The sequence below is a fragment of the Gymnoscopelus microlampas genome (assembly GCF_963454915.1).
Source record: "Gymnoscopelus microlampas genome assembly, chromosome: 7".
Taxonomy (NCBI): domain Eukaryota; kingdom Metazoa; phylum Chordata; class Actinopteri; order Myctophiformes; family Myctophidae; genus Gymnoscopelus; species Gymnoscopelus microlampas.
Window position 1 is genome coordinate 18232003 of NC_139944.1, and position 21684 is coordinate 18253686.

The 21684-nt window shown below is 40.9% G+C and overlaps 1 protein-coding gene across 3 annotated transcripts in view; it reads right to left on the reverse strand.

Annotated features, from left to right (window-relative positions):
• Nucleotides 1–3717: 3717 nt before the first annotated feature.
• The window catches only part of fam219aa (family with sequence similarity 219 member Aa), a 26843-nt gene continuing 8876 nt past the window's right edge, over nucleotides 3718–21684 (reverse strand). The window contains exons 2-7 of one of the 3 annotated variants that reach the window (XM_084063284.1): nucleotides 20643–20742; nucleotides 17062–17155; nucleotides 14834–14914; nucleotides 8135–8189; nucleotides 5941–6843; nucleotides 3718–5602 (exon numbers count right to left, since the gene is read on the reverse strand). In XM_084063284.1, coding sequence (XP_083919410.1) covers nucleotides 6685–6843; nucleotides 8135–8189; nucleotides 14834–14914; nucleotides 17062–17155; nucleotides 20643–20742 — 489 coding nt within the window. In that variant the 3' untranslated portion in view covers nucleotides 3718–5602; nucleotides 5941–6684. Of the gene's footprint in view, nucleotides 5603–5821; nucleotides 6844–8113; nucleotides 8190–14833; nucleotides 14915–17061; nucleotides 17156–20642; nucleotides 20743–21684 lie in introns of those variants that run through there. The other 2 variants (XM_084063282.1, XM_084063283.1) reach the window with 2 other exon arrangements.

Below are 21684 nucleotides of genomic sequence, written 5' to 3' on the forward strand. Positions count from 1 at the left end.
ACCAACTAACTGTAGCTCCTGGGATCCACCACGTCTCTCTCTAGGTAAGCAAACCGCTCGCCATCTGCTCCCAAGGGATCAACTCTACTAAACCTATTCCCCCAATCCCTCCATCTTATTCAGCCCCCACTCCCCTCCACACACACACACACACACACACACACAGACACAGACACACACTTTAACAATTTATGTATGTCCACATAAAGGAGAGCATACAAGGATGACGCAAATAGTATAGGTGCAGTAAGGTTACATTCACAAAATCATGGCACACACGCACGCACACACACACACACACACACACACACACAGACACACACACACACACACACACACACACACACACACACACACAAATTCACATCAGTAGGTAATCTTCACACAGTCCAAAAAAAAAGAAACAGCATCAGGCTGAAGAGCTGATTTAGGGGTGCGACACTTAATCAAACGAATCAATTTAATTATACAACATAATCAATAATGATAATGAATTATAAAATAATCAATTAATAATCGATTCATATTTTGTCAATATAGCGAAAGGTAAAAAATATATATATAATAGTGAAAATAGACGATTTACAAGTTCTGTATTTTCACTATTTTAGCATGACACCGTTGAGAGGCTAAGTATAAAATCAAAAAGTAAAACGATAGATTAATTGCTAAGTAACTAATCGATAGCAGCCCAAGGAGGGCTGCTATTATACAGACTATAGCAGAGTAACTACTATTGTACTACAACCTGCAAGAGATTTCAAACATGATTAACACTGCATTACAGTACATGGCGCAAACACAAATTAAAAATATAAAGACAATTGCCAACTTCAGATATCGGATTTATTTTTTTTATGTTACATTACACAGAACATTAATATTGTTAAATACTAAATGGAGCTAGTTTACATCGGTTCCACAATCATAATACGCGTCTGACAAATAAAAAAAAGCATCTCTATGTTAAAATGTATCATTTCCCAGATTTCGAAATAAATTAAAACATACAACAGCCGATAAATATATTTTTGTTACGATGCATTACTTAAGGCAGAATCTACTTTAGTAAACTCATCATGAGGTGAGAGTGAGCCAACATCCCAAATAGGCTCTATGCACAGCAGCCATATTGTGAAGACATTCACAGGTGTTACCAATGATACTAATGAAGGCTCTGTTCATTCTGGTCAAACAGAATATTGATATTGTGCATGTTGGCTCACTGGAAACACTCTGCTACACCAGTGGGACTAAAATTGGTTGACTAAACATGGTTCCTTAAGGGGGTTTCCAAATGGCCCCTCACGGGTGTGTAACTCTGAGAGTATACAAATGGACACTCTCAGAGTTATAGGGGTCGTGGAAATTGAAAAGTCTGAGAACCACTGTGCTACACAAAATGGAATAGAGCCTTCATTAGTATCACTGGTAACACCTGTGAAGGAAGTGAAAATATGGCTGCTGTGCATGGAGCCTATGACACACTGAGTGCGTACTGCATTTTGGCCAAGCAGTGCGTGATATGGACAAAATCTGTGTGTGAATCCATTAGAATAACATTTAGACAAAGTAGGTACATATCACAATCAACAAAAAACGAAACAAAAAACCTGCGGGAACATAGGGGATAATGTGTTGTCGAGTGACGCGGTCATGCGATGAAGTATAAATGAACTGTAAGTCATAGTCGATAAAGACGAGAATGTGAGAGTTTAATGTATATACAGTTACTGCTTTGACACCAACCTCAGATAGTGGCTGTATTGGCCACTTTGTCTTACATGAGCCATTGTACTACAATAGACTTTTGTCAGTGTGCTATTCAATATCATTATTCACACAAGCACACGCATGGCACCTAATATGTAATATGCACCTAAAAGAATGTAGACAAAGTCATAATTTATGGAAAGCTTGTGTACTTTTGAGGATTTCAGAAGAAAAGTTATAAAACATTGCAGCTACAACAGGTCAGCGTGATAAGAAAAAAAAAATCCCTTCATAATTTTATGGATATTCCTGTATGGCATATCATTGAAATAATACTGATAAGACTCCTCCCTGCAACATATCATTTTAACTCTCAGCATAAAAGAAATAACAGGAAAGGTTAGCGCTAACAAGAGTTAATCCATGTGGAGAGAATATTTTAACGTCTAGGTGGAATGAAATTCATCCATTCGGTCTTAAATTGGACACCTGTCCAAAACTAGAAAACACTTGTAATAACAAGAGTTAATGTACATAATAAATGGGATTCCTCAAAGGTGGCAGTCAGGTTTTTCCAAACATAAAAACATGTTAATGGTGACACAGTCATAAGACTATAGTCTAGTCTCCCAAAAATCGACAAATGGTCTGAAGTGGGTTTACATGCATATAGTACTCTGATATCCCAGTTATGCTATTCCAGTACACGTATCTATTCTGATAGTAGTAGCAGGTGGAAGTGGCTTGATGTGGGACTTGGATTGGTGGAGCGTCCTTGTTTTGGGCACATTTCCCAAAAATGTTTTAAAAGAATGTGACTCACTGTGAGCTTATACGGATCTCCCGCATGGAAAACCACAACATCTACCGCTGATCCAAAGGGAAATGCTCTCTGGTCAAGGGCATATTTGGGTTTTGCCAATCAGGCAGGGCTAGGTGTAAAAAAGATCTATCCTTTGAAAACCATCGGGATACCAGTATGCATGCCAACGCAAATATTTTTGAAAACCAGACTACTAGTACTTATGTTTCTGATGCTATTGTCCAAGTAGATTCACACACTAAATGCTCTTGTTATCTAGTGAAAACGGCTGACGGTTAAGTCTTAACAGTGATGTAAACCTTGCAAATTAAAAAGTGTGCACCCCATGCTTCAAAACAGCAAAGACTTTTGTTTTTTTCCCTTTCAACATCACTGAAAATACTAATTATAATAAACCATTGACAGTAGAGAGTCTTGTGTCAGCTGCTACACACTGTGTGTATATATACTGTATAAGTACGTAAATCACCCATTATCCCAAATAAGTGTGTGTGTCGATCATATTACTGGGTTACGTGAACAGTTGAGGACATGTGCAAATGTACAAAGAGACACAACACAAATACACAGAAATAAAATAAAAGTAACGATGATTAAAACCTTCACTGATATGCGACAACCTCTGAGAGTATCTCAAAGGATGTTCTCCAAAATGATTTGCTCCAGGCAACATACAGCGGAATCCTGTTTGAGTGCCGACATTCATCAGTACTCAGTATATCATCTCTGTCGGGTGGAAGGAAACCTCATATGTCCAAAACTGTCGTTTTCCGTCACTTAATGCCCCACTTCGTCGTTAAGAGTTGTTCTGATAACGATACCTGTATCGGAAAAGCTGCCGATACTGCCTAAAATTCTGGTATCGGCGAGTATGCCAGTCTATGCCAATCCGATACCATGTAATTCATCATGATATGTAATTTACAGTCATCAATTATATTGTATTTTAAATGCTTCAGTTGATGTTGCACTACTGTTTTATACTCCAACTGTACTATTTACATTACTTGTAGCTGCACTTTAACAATTATTAATGGATTTTTTGTGTATTCCTAGATCAGTGGTTCTGAAACTTAATTTCAAGGACCCCCATAGCTCTGAGAGTGTACAAATGGAACCAAATGCAACCGTAATGGGTCCATTTGGTTCCATTTGTACACTCTCAGAGTTACAGACCCACTTTGAATACCACTGTCCAAGATTATTTTTAAATTACACACTGGTTATCGGATCAGTACTTGGTAGCGAATCGAAGTTATGGTTATCGGAATCGATATAGGGAAGGAAAACATTTTATCGGTGCATCTCTATTCGCCGTACATTTTGCATTCCATTTCCTGAAAATAAATGTTTTTTGGACATGCAAGGTTTCCACCCGACGTTGACGATAATGTCTGTCAAGCTTGCTAAACTTTCTTTCAGTTTGTGGTAAAAGGCATTGGAGATGGCAGAAGTGTATTTTCCTTCCTAGTTTTTTATTTTGTTTTATTTTAATGAATTCCTTCCTGCATTTGACATATTTTGTGATGACCCTTTAGTGATAATGTTGGCTCTTTTTGGCAGAACTGCCGAGATATCCATTGCATATCACGGCTAACAGAACCAACTTAAAAGGAGTAGTTCACCCAAAAAATTACTTATCGACTTATTGACTTATATATCAAATACTCATCCCATGAAGCCTTGAAATTATGGAGATTTTTTTGTTTTTGACACATTCCTGAGCCAATACAATTTGATGACCGGGTCATCGGTCAATAGGAGACAAAATGATTGGCTTAGGAATGCGACAAAAACTAAACAATCTCCATGAATTCAAGGCTTTATGGAGAGTGTAATTTATAGAAAATAAGTCATTTTTTGGGTGAACTACTCCTTTAAGCAGCCCTTTAGGAAAATGGGCTGATGTCTAATTCTAAGGAGCTGATGTCTAATTCTAAGTAGCTTTTAAGTCTCTACAGTACATCTACTGTTATTGCATCAGTTTGATGTTGAATTCAAGACGTTTAATTTTTTTTTTGGCCAGATGTAAACCTCACATACAGTAAATGACTTTTGTTGGCACTAAGATGTGGTTAAGTGGTCAATAAAGGCGGCTAAATAATCTGCATGAGCTGCTCAGTTAAGACACAATGCAACAAGCAACATGCAAAACTGTTTTTTTTTCTGTTTTGTATTTTTTGTGTTCGATATAAAATATCATCTTGCAGTTGGATGTGAAATAAGTACTACAGTACAGTACAGTACACCCCTGGGGTAAACAGCCGGTCAAAAATAACTTTTGCTACAGGTTTTTTTTTTTTTCTCACTCAAACTGTGATCACTACATTAGTGTTGTAAGCATTAGTGTTCTATCGATAGCTTCATGTTTTAGCATTACTTACTTACTTACATGGATCTAATATCACACACACCGTTTTCCATGTTTGATACGTACCAGGATAGGAAGACACAGCAGCGGACTGAGAAGATAAAAGCAGTGGTTCTCAAGCGTTTTAATTTCAAGGACCCCCATAACTCTGAGAGTGTACAACATTGAATCGAATGGACCCCTAAAGGTGCATACGTGCTCCAATTCAATCCATCCGAAGTCAGAACCTTCTTCCTATGACTTATCTGAAAAAAGGTTCTTTATTGATAAGACACCTTTCGTACTCATTTAGCCTACCGCCCAACCAAACTGACTCGGTAATCTGATGAAATTAACCACAGCCGTGTAGCTTGCTCAGTCTCAAGTTTGTGAACATCTAGCACATACAGTATAGAACATCTATATTTTAATACCTGGATATCAGACGGTTTGGACATTGTGTCACAGAGGTTATGTTTCTCAATGTATTGTGACAGTTTGTGTTTATGCATGGTCACTAGAGGTGGGCAGACCAACGTCTTTTCCCCCACTGCTTTCACTGCTGCCAGAATAGCCTAGTCTGAATGAATGAATCAGACTTCAGCGACCGCACAAACGTCGGTCAGTAAAGACATCTAGGCGTGCTGACCATGTGACTAGGTGACCACCGAAAGTTATGAGACCGCTCAGATTGACGTCCTTTTGTAGTTTATCACCTAACCCAGTGGTTTTCAACCTTTTTTGTGTCAAGGACCCCCAAATTGACACATATTACCCCCCATTTGAAAAGATATGCCAGGGACTCAACCATTTTGATTTCTTGGGGGTCCCAATCTACACTGTATCATCATCATTAGTGTTCATTTAACTCTGAGAGTGTACAAATGGAACCAAATGGACCCGTTAGGGTCCATTTGGTTCCATTTGTACACTCTCAGAGTTACAGACACATAAGGGTCCATTTGGTTCCTAACTATTAATTAGGCTGGGGACCCCCTGGAACCCCCTCAAGGACCACTGGTGGTCCCCGGACCACTGGTTGAGAACCACTGACCTAACCGAAGTTTGGTCGGTGGATGGTAGCACGTATAGTCCCCTTTATGGGTCCATTCGATTCCATGTTGTACACTCTCAGAGTTACAGAACTGTAAGGGTCAATTTGGGAACCCCCCCTCAAGTAAGCCAGACGGTCCCCCAGGACCCCACTTTGAGAACTACTGATATAAAGCCATCGCTTTGTTGTCGTTGTTTCTCCATTCTGTTTGACCATCAATAATGCAGCGCTGCCATGGTGCACTGCCAGTGTGTTGAAGGACTCTCACAGGGGGCTGTTTTGGGGGGCAGGTCTGAGAAGTCTTTTCATCATGTTTGTTCCTCCTCAACAGGCTACATGGGTTAATAATCCGTCGGTGCCAGAATATCCACAACAAAAAGGGAAAGTCAAATAAGATGTGGAGATAAAAGTATTTCTTTTAATGTCTCTCTTTTTGTTCTTCCTTCAAGGGAACATTTCTTTCATCATCATCAGACAAGCCATCTTGTCTCTTGACTTCCCCAATGCAAAAAAAAAAAAAGCAAGATGCACAGATCCTACCATAGGAGGAGCGTACAATATATAGTTGACCTATTTTAATCTTTTCTTTCATTATTATTTCAGGTAAACCCTCCCCCCTCCCCTTTGTGCCACTACCATCCACAAGTTTTTTTTTGTTGTTGTCGTCGTCGTTTTTGTGACGACTTCACTCTGCCGGCCGCCCTGGTGGTGGAAACGCCTCGGTGCAGGAGGGTGGTGGCAGTGCTACTGGATTTGGCAGGCTGTGGATGGAGTGGCCTGGCAGCACATGCAGGTGGGGTTGACGGCTTTAGGGGGGATCAGGTCCAGGTCCTCGTCGTCTGGGATCTCGTCCAGTCGGTAGCCGTCCTTCAACAGCTGGATGTTCAGGTCCTGGTTGATCTGCTGCACAACGGAAGAAAACGCCAGGGTAAGACGCCAGCGGAGCAAGGCTATTATAGTTATATATTAGTTAAAGGTAGGGAAAGTGATATTGTTTGGTTAAAACACAAGGTTTTTTGTTTAAAAGTTAAAGCACTATATTCTGATATAAATCATTGCTATTAGTGTTTGTTCAGTAACAGGGGTCTCCCCATCTCTCCAGCTTTTTGATAAACAGAAAATACATTTTCAGGTGGGTTGCAAAATGTCAGCCAATCAGGAGAGAGTACCCCTTTATCAGCTTCATTTTTATAGTGTTACAGTTTCAGCGTTAATCTGTATCCTGTCCGAGTTCTGTATATGATTGGATAAAAAAATCAATCAACCTGAAATTTCATTTTCTGTTTAATAAAGAGCCGGAGAGACCAAACAAACAAACACTGAGTATCATCAGAATACAGAGTTATTTAACACTTATTTTAAACAAAAAAAATCACTAACCCTACCTTTAACTGAAATAAAAATAAAAATGTGGAAACATGTTAACTAACTGAAACCTGTATTATGTTTTAACAAAACTAACTAAAATCATATATTCTTCTCGAAAATAGTGGAAAACAGGGTTCATGTTGAACAGTTAAACATAAATGTGGTACAACAAGAGGAACACATGACCAGGAATCAATGAAGTTGGAGCGTTGTTGATGTGAACCAGTGCAACAAGTAATGTAATGCACCGTTACAAATGACAGCCCATGACTAACATGAATGCTATACTAAAACACATTCATCTGAAGGAGCGCTTGACCCATTTTTAACATTATTTTCGTATAACTGGTCCTCACTAATGCTCATTATAAGATGGCGCCATTTCTGTCTATTCACTCAGTTCAGAACCTTGTCCCAAGCTAATAGGAACTACAGCCTCTCTCTTCCTGGAAAGTTAGCATACTGAAAATAGGCCATTGTTCTTGCATTAATAAAAGTATTAATACAAATAATAAGTCTTAAATCTGGTTTGAAATGACCAAACCTGCCTACCGATGGCGTTTCAATGTCAGTCAGGTTTGTGAACCATCCACAGCCCTCCTCTGAGAAAATTATGTTGCCAGCATTAGTGAGGAAGACCAATTATATGAAGATAGGTTGAAAATGGGTGAAGTGGTCCTTTTTAAGCAGCATTGAAATTATTTCCCCAATGGGTGCACAAATACCTGACGCATGACAGTGCTGTAGGTGACACAGTGGTGGTGGTGTGACGTTATATAAACTATAGTGTGTGATGTATAGATACCTGGTCCCTCAGACATCTCACCTCGGCTGAGGAGTATCCTGATGAGGAGTATCTGGACATGTCAAAGTCATCGTCACTGCAAAGGGAAAGGATAGCAAAATGTCAGCCACGGCCGCCCCCGCAGCACAATTATTATTCGCATAATAATACCGATGTTGACAACAGAAAGCTCCTATTGCAGATTTTCATGTTTTTAATCATGGCTTTTTGATTATTGTTTGGACCCAATGTTTTATACAACTGTAACTAATTAACTCTTTGACTGCCAGAGTATTTTCATAAAGTACTCCCCCAGTGCCAGCGATTTTCCTGTTTTTTTTGGTGTTATTTTGTAATTTAATTTTCATATAGTTTCTCTGGCTGCTGTTTTAAACACATACGACAGTCGACCAGCAGAGAGCAGTAGATTGACACCTCCATCACTCGCTGACTCGCTCGACCCCCACCAAACAGGCTCAAACAGTCTATACGTCATTAACCGGATGTGACGTTATCGCAGATTGCCGATCAGGGGAAATTACGATGTGATACGCGACTACGATGACTGTTCGTCACCCAGACTATAGAAAATAGAAGTGGAGCTCTAGTCTGCATTCGTTTTTTATACCGTGTGAAAAAACGTGATTTTCCCCATTCTGGACGAAAATGACCGAAAAAAAAAAAAGAGAGAACCGGAAACGGAATCTGGGTCATGAAACTGGACCCCAGTGAGTCTGAAGGAATCAGAAAGTGAAAGTGATGATGAAAAATAAACAGAACAGAGCGATCACAGTAAAAAGTAAAAACTCTGGATTTCTCGTTCTGGCACTGAGGGCATTCAGAAAAAAATCGGGATAACTCGGGGCTTGGCACTGAGAGAGTTAACTAACTATCTTGACTAGGGCTGTGCAATTAATAAAAAATAGATCGAAACCGATATTTAGCTCCTTCTTGATATTTAAAAAAGAAATACAAATAAAAAGGTATATATATATATACCAACAAGCTCCCAACACATCGCATTGTGACGCATTGTAAGCTTGTAGATCTGCCATTTTCACCATAAAAAAGGCAAAAGCTGGAAATAACTGTGATACTGATTTGAAGTCATATACCGCCCCGGCCCGCAAGTTTGTTTTGGTCGTTTTCCAGCACCCTCTGGTGGCCACACAGAGTGATATACCTGTACGTACATATAATACAAGTATTAATTTACAAAGACAGCGAGACACTTTTACAACAGTTCCGCACCCACGCCTCGCACGACTCACCTAATGAATAGTTAACCCATTAAGACCTGAGGCCGATTCTACAAAATGTCTTCTAAATAGTTTTGTGAAAAAACCTGTTGCTACATCAGTGATTCTCAAACTTTTTCATGTCAAGGACCCCCAAAATGATATGTATTTGGCCGTGGACCCCCATCTCAAAATATTTTGTTCCAGGGACCCCCAGAAGCAAAGATTTGAGTTACACATGTTCGCTTTAAAAATATATATATTCAAAGATTTGCACAAATTTTCACGATTTAAAAAAATAGCAGATCTACAAGCTCTGAGCTTGTAAATCTGCTTTTTTTGAATAGCCAAATTAATCTAAAATGACACCGAGGCGTTCCCGGTTTTAATGGGTTAAAGAAAGCAATCCATGATTCATTAGACGTTATAAATTGAGAGTCCCATCTCATATGTGCACATCGGTGCAGGGGGTAATTAGGGAACATAAGGAGTTGACATTTCCAAGGGATTGATTTAGCGTAGCCAGCAGAGACAATCTGGAACCTCTCCTATCGATCGTTAGAGCAAAAAAGACGGGCCTAATTAATGAGGCCGCAGCGATCAGACGCGACACGCACACAGCCATGATATGAGAACTTTATTTCCTTGTTGTCGTGAGGATACCGTGTATGTCCAAATCTGTTACAGAAAAATGGTAAAAGGAACTTGTGTTAATGGATCCAATGTAGTTATTATTTAGTCACAAGTGCTTGTTAATACTTTTCATTGGTTCAACATTTATAAAACCCAGATACTTTCACTTAAACTTTTAATTTACAGAAGAAAAAAAAACACGCAAAAGCTTGAATAGGGAGATACAAGGTTTCTGGCCGACAGCGTCGATTTGGTACCTTCTGCTCTAGATAAGCCTGTCACAAGAGGGGTGGAAAAAATACATGCACTGCTTGCAAATGTCCTCAAAATATCAGATCCATTTCAACATTCCCAATGTTCTTACTTTGAGGTTGACTGTTCTTGCCGTCAGGTAAACCTGTCATCATACCATCATACTGTATCATTTTATTATTTTACACTCCGTATTGAACAGTGTTTTAAATTAGCTATTAATGGATTTTATGCCATGCTGTGATGTTTTTCACGGTTCGCACACGCATTTATCAGCTTCAAATTTCATAGTGTTCCATATATATATATATATATATATGTTACAATATTGTCTGCTCACTTCTTTCTGTCATCACTTACAAATTGCACCTGTTTCATCCTGTATCACCCGTTTGAGTCTCCCAATTAGATAAAATTAGGGATGTTAACAATTAATCTATAATCGATTAATTACCATTGAGAATTTACTCGATTAAATGAAGTGATAGTTACAGGTATGGTGTGTGTGGTATCAAATGTGAGTTTACCGTAATCACAGAGTAATCCTTAATCATATTCCATCATATTCAAGGGCTTTTGGAGAGAAATGAGACAGACTCCATAGAGCACTGCAGAGGGGAGGTGTGTGTGTCTGTGTCCAGATGATGCCTTTTCTGTTTACTAAAGAGCTGCAGAGACCAAAGTGCTGCTCCCATCGTGTTTTTTTTCTTTATTGGCAATAACATTTCGAGCCTCCCGGCTTGAAACGTTAGGTTTAAAAAATGTAATAATAATTACATTAAAATGGTTAAACGTGTCTGTGGGTTTTACAAATACAAAACAAATGAAAAGCATTAACAAGAGCTTGTAACTAAATAATAGCTCAATTGGATCCACTGGAACACAGGTTCTGTCCCCCCCTCCCCCATTTCTTGAAAAGTAACAGGTTTTTTTCCTGGACATGCAATGTTTCCACCCGACAGTGACGACATTGTGGACAGCAAACAATTGTTGCCCTGGCTGGTGAGGCCCCGCGTGTGAGTCAGCCAGCGATGTCAGATGGAGTGATTTGACAGAATATGTGATGTCATCTTGGCTGGCAGCCAGAGAGGGCTGGTCTCACATGTGAGATTCCCTTGTGTGGCAACAAGCGACGGTCTGGGGACATGGGGACAAGGGGACATGGGGACATGAGGGTATGGGGACATGGGGATATGGAATTAACCCATTAAGACCTGAGGACGATTCTACAAATGCCTTCTAAATCAGTCACTTCACACTTTCAAAACTGTTAAAAAATAGCAGATGTAAAGCTTGCATCATCGCACAAAGTGACACGCTGCGAGATTGTACATCTGCTTTTTTTGAATAGCCATAATATGTAAAAATAACGCAAATATCTAAAATGACAGATGCTTTCCCGGTTTGAATGAGTTAAAGCAAAATAAAATCTCACGACTGAAAAAAATTGTATAGCCAAGTCCTGTTATGTGAAACAGTGTGAAAGGAGCGCCCCACAGTCGCACTGGTTCCTAAACAATGAACACAATATATAAAATGAAGATGTTTTAGTAATATTGTTCCTGCTGTTCTACATACTGCCGACCAGGTGAAGAACTGACAGACTGAAGGCTCTCACCTTTGCTTTTATGAAATATCTGAGACCAATATGGTTGTATGGAAGATGCTTCTAAACATATTGCTAGTTTGACCACATCAAATGCTCTAATCTTCCAAAAGAAAAAACTAAAATAGCCCATCTACAAGCTCTCAATACGTTGCAGACACATTGAGAGCTTGTAGATAGGATATTTTCGCTGCACAACATGCTTTCATAGAAGACATGCTGGCTTCTATGAAATCCAAATTACTGAATCAGTCGTGGTGACTGAGAACTTGAATCCATGGGGATATGTGGTGGGACTCATCTGTGGTGGTGAAACAGACATGCTGGCACAAGCCTGTCAACAATTATTAATAATCGTTTCCAATCATCTGTACACAGTACATTTATCTGTTGAAAAAATAGCAAAAATAGACAATCTACAAGCTGATTTTCATTATTTTAGTTTTTTTTTTAAAGTATGAAATGTAATAATAGCTCAACAAACATTTTTTGTATCCATATGGTCCCTCAAACAACTTGTTTCTCCAGGTTCTGTGAGAGAAACAAGCAACCAGCGTCATGTCTTTCTGCATGAGCGGTAGCTCACGCGGGACATTCAGCGCATGTTTGAGTATCATGAGACTCCACGATGAGTAGTAGGAGAGAAAAAAAAAACTTTGCATCTGTTAAAATAGACGAGTTTCACTCTTACACACTTCTCCCATTATGCCGCTGCAAGGGGTCTGCAGAATGGACAACGGGGGCAGATCTGGAAATATTCAACGTTCCTTTGAATGTTAGTGAGTGATTAGCGACACATCAAACATACAACCTAAAATGACCGGAACTCGCGACATGAAGCTACAAAGCGACAAATACGCTGCGTCGCTTTGCATCTTTTGTAGCTGCCAGTGTGAACGCAGCATCACTCCCTGCCTGAAGAAGGTCAAACGAGCGAAGAGATCGCAATAAACTGGATGCTTGCACGCAGTGTTTCCAGTGTGCGGTTGCTGCTTTCTTTCGAAAAACCTCCAACACACGGTTTCAGGATTGCTTCTGCTGAGAGGAAACTCAGAATCGGATTACTGCAGCCGGTACAATAGGGCTATATCCACTGTCGTGTTGTCTAATTCATGGTCAGCCTGTCTCATTCATTCTAATTGTATTGGTTTCTCTTATGGCGCCTTTTCGACTGCATAGTTAGTGCCTGCTCGGCACGCCACGTCTCTCTATCCTCGTTCTTTGCCTTTCCGTTGGTACGCGGTACCAGGTATCAGGTGCATACATGTGCGTTCTCTTGCAGTTCCAAGCACGGCTCAGGCGATACCAAATGGTGACATGTAACACTGCGGACTACTGATTGGACAGACTATAGGCTCTATGCACAGCAGCCATATTGGAAAGAAATTGGGCCTCTTCTTACTTCCTTCACAGGTGTTACCAATGATACTAATGAAGGCTCTGTTCCATTCTGGTCAGTGTGCTGATATCGTGCATGTTGGCTCACTAGAAACACTCCATTTTGGTTCCCAAATGGCCCCTTATGGTGTAACTCTGAGAGTGTACAAATGGAACCAAATGGACCCTTACGGGTCCATTTGGTTCCATTTGTACACTCTCAAGAGTTATGCGGGTCCTTGAAAATAAGACAACCACTATGCCACACTAAATGGAACAGAGCCTTAATTAGTATTAGTGAAGGAAGTAAGGAAGGGGCCCAATTCATTCCCAATATGGCTGCTGTGCATAGAGCCTATTTTCACTAGCAACAGACAGACAGACAGACAGACAGACAGACAGACAGACAGACAGACAGACAGACAGACAGACAGACAGACAGACAGGCAGGCAGACAGGCAGGCAGACAGGCAGACAGGCAGACAGACAGACAGACAGACAGACAGGCAGACAGGCAGACAGGCAGACAGACGCATGACTGTCTGTGTGACTCTGTCCAGGTTGCGTAGTCGTTACGGCCGTCCGTTTTATGTGTAGTGTGTCCGTGAGGATGTCTCCCGTGTGTAGCCTAACTGCTGGTGGTACAAATCTATGAGATTAGACTGCATTGCGTCTGTGTTTACTCTGAGAGAAAGGGGAAAAAAAGGTACCCTTCCTGATCATTAGCTTCCTGCTGTCTTTCCTTTTTGTATATCGTTGCTGTCGGGCAGAAACCTCTTATCTCCTTCAACTTTTTGTGATTTTTCGCTATTCTTTGTAAAAATAAATGACATTGAGTGTAGCAATAAATGTTATAAAGTATAAGTCTCTTTGTGTTGTGCTCGTTAACTACATAAGAAACGTTACATGAGATGTCAATGAGAAATTAAATGTATGAATTAACGTTGAGCAACTGCATGGGCTCTTTCTTGCCTTAATGTGACCAGGAACTGTTTCTGATGGGCTGTATTGGTTAAAATGATGAGTGTTTGTAGGTAGTGTTTGCGTTAGCAATGTTGTGGCAGCATGGAGCAGCACGTAGGTGGGTGTTCGCTGAAGGATTAGAAATCACTATGGGGGAGGGGGTACTGCATGGGGGGTCCGAGTTGCCAATGGACCCCCCTGTGCCTAAGTGGCTAAAGTGGGTAAAGAATATTGTTGCCATGTTTGCTTATGATAAGCGACTTTGGGCTTGTCGCTTGTGAATATTGGTAGTTGCGGGTTGCGGTATTTTGGGCTCGTTTCTAAAGTGTAGTTGCTTATTTGGGCTTATTTCCCAATGTTGATTAAACCAGTGGTTCTCAAACATTTTCATGTCAAGAACCCCCAAATGAATATGTATTTGTCCTCTGACCCCCTATGCATATAGATTTAAAGTGCTCATGTAGCCTAGTCGCTTCTTTTGGGCTTGTTTTCATAGACCTCGTTGCTTATTTCTCTCGCAAAATCTTGCAACAATGATAAAGAAGTTTAAGGGGGTAAAGAAGAGTCGGGTAGAGAAGAGTAAATGTGATACAAGCTGATACTACATGCTGTAAAGACATCGTGAGAGCATAATGTGGGAACATGCAGAGTAGTGTAGAAGAAATGCCTTACCTGTCAGTGTCCAGGGCTACCAACGGTTTCTCATCTGGGCTCTGGTCTAAAGAGGAGTAGCCTTTGTTTGGCACCACCAACCTGGAACAGGATGAAGAACACAGACTGCAAAGTCAGAAATGCACAAAAACTGAACTTTATTGGAACTCCCCAGACACACACCCATAAATAAAATGGCAAATGTGCCGTTTTACATTTTCACTAAGTTGTACCCTGACAGGGTGTGCGTGTGCGTGTGCGTGTGCGTGTGTGTGTGTGTGTGTGTGTGTGTGTGTGTGTGTGTGTGTGTCCGTCCGGAATTGGACCGATCAGCGCCAAACTTTGCACGCTCCCAGTAGTTCACATAAGCACCTCGATATTATCAATGGAATATTTACTTTCCGGGCTAGTTGTCATATCATGACCTTTGGGCAAGTAGAACATGACCTGTACTTGCCTGACGGGCAAGTGCCTCTAAGACCTTAGTGTCCACCCCTGTGCGCATCTTAACGAGGCTGACCTTTCACATCGATCGGCAGATGTGGCATTTGTTTTGAAAGTACATCCACGGCGCGATCAAATACACCGACTCTAATCAAAGGATTTCATCATGGATTCATTTTTAACAACTTACAGAGGTCAGTTAATACATTTATATTTGAAAAGCAGTATTATATAATGATTAGATAATTAACAGCGATGTCAGATGGGGGTGGCGGGTCCTCTCTGTAAACTGGGTAGTTTGGGCATGTTTACATTATCAAAAAAAGCACATTTCATATGCAGCAAGGGTGCCTGCAGGTGTGATCCCATAGCACACGTCTAGGTACCACTTTGCAGCACCAAATAGGCTCTATGCACAGCAGCCATATTGGGAATGAATTGGGCCCCTTCCTTACTTCCTTCACAGGTGTTACCAATGATACTAATTAAGGCTCTGTTCCATTTAGTGCGGCATAGTGGTTGTCTTATTTTCAAGGACCCCCATAACTCTGAGAGTTATGGGGAGTTACACACACCCGCCATAAGGGGCCATTTGGGAACCAAAATGGAGTGTTTCTAGTGAGCCAAAATGCACGATATCAGCACCCTGACCAGAATGGAACAGAGCCTTCATTAGTATCATTGGTAACACCTGTGAAGGAAGTAAGAAGAGGCCCAATTTCTTTCCAATATGGCTGCTGTGCATAGAGCCTATTGTACGTTGCACTGGTACCGACCCAAATGGCACCGGTACCGACAACCGGTATCCATCCCTACTTTGTGTAAGGAACGTAAGCAGCTCTGTAAAGCCTCAACTTTACATCCTTTACAAACTTCCGGCAAATTCCACTACTTGCATTTAGACACTCAACAGGCTAGGTCTTGCCCAGCGTTGACGTGAAAGTCGCTAAAGACCCAGTTCATTGGCTACACGGTCCATTAAACTAAACCAGCAGCGCTCGGGGTGCGGCAGTCTGCCCTGCAGCCACTGACAGACACACAGAGACGCTGGGGCTAATCTGTGGCCTTCAGACCACAGCCATAATCTCCTGGCCTCCCAAGGGGTCGTGGTGCAGGCCTGTCTGCAGCAAAAAAAAAGAAGCTGCTTCTTCCCATCTCCACTAATCCACCAGAGACTGGGAATTAAGACTGATGGAAATGGGTGGTGGGGGGCTTTGTGGTGTTGATGAATTTAGGGCCAATGCTTTACTCTTCTATCTTCATCGTTCACACTCTCAGAACACAGCCCCCCCCCCCTTTCCCTCCCAATCCTCCTTCTCTGAGAAGCCTTGTTTGTTGTTCTGTATTACGGCTTCAACATTAGGAAGTCTGATGGCGTAACTGGGATGGTTTGGCACAAAAGTAAAAGGCTTGGATGGGATGGGTGGGCGTGCTGCATGTCCCAGGGTTTGTTTTGTTATTTCAGTTTTGTTGAAGTGTTTCTTATTCAACAACTTAACCACTTATTAAACCCTCTAGACTTGCCCCGAGTTTCTCTCTGTACTTGGGAGAGCTTTTTTTCCCAGTCTTACACCGGATCTCTTCTGCAAAAATAGCCGATCTACAAGCTCATAATGCGTCTCATTGTGAGCTTGTAGATCGGCTATTTTTGGCTTATGTTCCCTCCCAGACTATGGATTCTGGGGAGTTGTTACAACAGACCCGCCAATACACAACATATAACCATAAACACTGTTGAAACGTGAACATGTGTGGTTGGCCTAAGAAGACATTGGGTTGAAGAATGTGCAAGGTGACATCATTACCTTGTCCTCGAGTTCTTCTTGGGTTGTTGGTTGACAGGACTCCCCACTGTGCCGTTCTTCACTGATCCCTTCCTGGCAAGATCCCTCTGTTTCTCTGACAACCACAGGATGCAGGGCCATGGGTTATACCACAATAAAAGGATCATTTATTGCTTCTTCAAATGACAAAAATTATGAGCACTGAAAATCCTTATTTTCAGTTGAAAATAAGTCATTTTTTGTGCAAGTCCAGTGGTGTAAAGTGACTAAGCACATTTGCTCAAGTACTGTACTTGAGTAAAATCTTTAGGTGTTTTTACTTTACTGGAGTATTTCCAATTTTCAATACTTCTACTCCAGAGGCATATAGTGTACTTTTTACTCCACTACAATTATTTGAAAACATTAATTACTAGTTACTTTGTAGATTTGAATTATTATTACAAAACATACATTAACTACTTCAGCTCTATTTAAACTTTGGCTATTTGAAAATAGCCGATCTACAAGCTCACAACACGGAGTGATGAAAGCGTTGTGAACTTGTCGATCGGCTATTTTCATAATACATTTTATACATTGTGATATGGGAAAGTCTGCATAATGAGTACTTTTACTTTTGGTACTTTTAAGTATATTTTGATGCCAATACTTTTCTGCTTCTACTCAAGTAAATTTTGTTTACGGACAGAGCAACGGACACGTTTCAACCTAACAGGTCTTCCTCAGCGTTACACTGAAGAAGACCTTGTTAGGTTGAAACAGGGCGTTGCTCTGTCCGTGGAGAGGTCAAATAAAACTATGTGAAAAGGACATTTACTGTGTGCTGGCTGTTTTCTCAGTTTCATGACATTGTTGAACCGTGGCCGTGCACCTTGAGAATGTTGTTTAACCTGGAGAGTGTTGCGGGCGTTCTGCATTGCAGTGCTTTTTCTTAGCCTACAAATGACAAAACTATCTTCTTACAATAAATGCACGGAATCTCTGTATGTCTGCAGTTCACGTATCTCGAGAACTGTTCGCCCGAACGAGTGAGCGCAGTGCACAGCATCGAGTCAGTCGCATAGTCGCTTGTCCATAACCGCCGATCCGACTGATACGCCCAGCCTAAGATTGATTTGGCAAATTCCCCACACCTGCCATTTGATTAGTTAGTCAGTCCACTTTTCACAGTCAGTTTGCACTCTTCAGACATTCTCCACAAACGTTTACCACTGCATAAGGACTTGTAATGTGTTCACATCAGGCTACACGTTATACAACCTAGTGTGGCTTGCAGTGCAAGCAACATTTGGACATCATTTTGTCCTGAGAGGTAACTTGAACTGTCCCAGAATGCACTTGGCACCAACCAGTGTCACTGGCAGAGGAGAAAGTAAGTAAGTAAGTAGCCTTTAGAACCAACGGTTCCCGAGCAATAAGGCCCATAGGTCAAAAGCCTAGATCTCCTGTTTCTGTAGCCTGAAGTGGCTTGATATACTAGTACAGTGGTTCTCAACCTGTGGGTCGGGACCCCTTGGGGGGGTCCCCACATGATTTTGGGGGGTCCCCAGATGACATTGAAGTTACAATTTAAGGTCTTTTAAGACCTTTTTAATACCTACAAAATATAAAAACTAGTCAAACATTGGCCAAAATGTCAAAGAATATAAAGAGGCAAAGTTTTTAAATAGCTGATCTACAAGCCGAGGCGTTGTGAGCTTGTAGATCTGCCATTTTCCCAATATTTATCTGTTGAAGCGAGTCAAACAAAATGTAATGACTGAAGTCCTACAATTCCAAGTGCTTATCAGGATGGGGGTCCCCAGTTCAAATATGATTATTTGAGGGGTACATCCCCCCAGTAGTACACCCCCTGGACATGACACTAGTATGTCACAGGGACTTACCTCCAATCCAACCCTTGATACTGAGTGCCAAGCAGGGAGTACCATTTCTTTAGTCTTTGGTATGACGCGGCTAGGGATCGAACCCCCACCCTCCCAATCTCAGTGCGGACATTCTAACCACAATGCCACTGGGGAGAGGTTAGTTACGGAATGTAGTTAGTTTTAAGAATTTCGTCTCTGTGATCGATTTAGCAAGATAATGCCTACTTGAAGATGTACGTTTTCGGAGACGTGAGGCTCTTTTGACAGAAACATGCACAGCTGGTTAGAGCAGAAAGTGTGACGTCAAGTACGAGTCTGACTCGTATTGAGAAACAAACCCAAGACTTCGGCATGTACTTTTGTATGCTTGTAACTGTCACTGTTTATAATTCTCCACTACGTGCTGACTAATCAAGCTGCCAAGCTACTGTGGTGAGTGTTAGGGGATTTGAAACCTGATTGCTATGTATGCATGGGTTTTTATTGTCAGACTCTGTAATAACACGGCCATACACAATAATCCACTCTCTCTCAGACATCACTGCATCACTCCATCGAGACCACAGCAGACTGAAGGAAAAGGGAAACAGACGTACGGGGAGTGGCAAAACGGTAGACTAATCAATCATGTCTTCCCTTCGAATGACTTGAGGACACAATGACTTAAGGGCTTTACACAGCGGATATCGGCAAAAAAGCCAATATGGAACATCCCTACTGAAAATCTCTTCCTTGCTGTTTCTCGCACTGCACTTCTCATGAGAATACACAGATAGACAATCGGTACGCGAGTAAACGCCAGGCAGTCTACGCCTGCTTCAGCTGTGTCAAAAAAGTTGCCCATAATCCAGCTCCTGCCATTTTATGTATCGAAAACTATTGGTTCTTGCACCGGCATCGTTTTAAAAATACCGGTTTAACACCGGTATCTATCGGATTAAACCCAATCAATAGTCACAGCTTGCATGTGGATGGGCTATTTTCGCTGCAGAACTGCTCACTATGGGTTTATGCACTGCAGCCTACAGTGTAGTCTGTCTGTGCACAAGGGAAAATATGAGTTATGCATCATTTGAAAAAGAACATAGATCTAAAATATACAGCTCACAATCTGGCTTTAAAGCATTAAATCAAAATAAGTATTTTAGTAACATCTGGGTCAGTACTTTATGCTACTGTGGTGGTGCCATAACAGGAGGTTTACAGGTTACAGGAGTTTGTGGACAAGTTGCAACATGCAATGACAAACTTCCACTCTTTCAGTCATTGAACAAGTTTTTTTTGCTCAAAGTAGGTTGAGCCACTGCTTAAGGCCTCGATAATGATATTTGGCACGTCGTGTCGTGCACCAAAAATAACCGATCTACAACGGTCACAGTGCTCGTCATCATCGGCACGAACCGAAGTCATCACACCACGATATCAGAGTGTGAACGGATCAGTTCTTGATCTGCAAGTTGGAGGTTGTTGTCGTCTCTGTCGGGTGGAAACCTCATTATGTCCAAAACTGTTAGTTTTCAGGATTCAAATTCAAAAACAGCAAAAGTAGCAGATCGACAAGCTCAAAACGCGTCGCTTAGCGCCGCGTTTCGAGCTTGTAGATCTGCTTTTTTGTATACTTTTGTGTGACGCTGTAGTGTGATCAAGTAGGGCGTTAATTTACGAAAAAAATCAAAAAGCTAAAACATGGCGATAAGAGGTTTCTGCCCGACAGCAGGAACGTTATAGTACCTATTTGGACTTGCAGTGGTGACGGCTTGTAGTTCATGGCCACAGTCTCTCCTTCTCTGGTGTCAGAGTCGCCCTCTGAGGTGGAGGAGGCTGCCGGGTCCTACGGGACACAAGAGGAGGATGTTAGCCTGCTGTGATTGAACTCAGTTATATATATATACAGTATATAGGCCTGTCAAAATTATGACATAATCGTCTAATCACAATTATTTGAGATGAAATACATTTTTTATTCATATGTTCTAATGTGCAATGCCCAAAAAATATATTTGTATGACAATTAATCATCAACTTAAATTTCATAATCTTGACAGCCCTACTTATATATAACCGCTAATGAATATTGTTATCAACGGCAACTGTCGATCCGTCAATACTTCTGCCCCAAACAAGATAAAAAACATTTTTTAAAACTACTGGGTGCATTCATTGCCGTTGAATTAGCTGCACCACTTGGGTTGTCACGATCATGTCATTTCACTCAATGATTAATTATTTGTCAGACAAATAATTGTGATGTTAATCACAATGGTTTTGGCATCGATTGAACATTGGAACAATCGATGCCACATAGAAATGATTGGCTTTTTTGAAAGCCTAAAAGCCAAACATTTCGGCTTTTGGCTTTTAGGCTTTGTAAACAAAAATTGCAATTGCATAACTTAAATATACAAAGAAATGACTGACGTATTTTACCACATAAGCCCCATATGGGTAACCAGAGTCCCTCAGGGCTCAATACTAGTGTCTTTTCAGTTTTCTGTTATAGTGGGTTAAGTTTTAGCTGAAAATAGCAGATCGACAAGCTCACAATGCGTCGCAACCCGATGCTGGGGTTTAAGTGGTTAATAACTTGATCATTTAAAAACAAAATTTAAAAAATAGTGGAAATAGCAGATCTAAAAGCTGTAGATCTGCTATTCCTGCAATTTTTTGGAAAATATTTGAAAATGTATTAACATTTTTCAACATGGAAACGATTATGACGATCATGCAAAAATAGTTATGATTATCTCAAATAATTGCGATCAGGCGATTATGA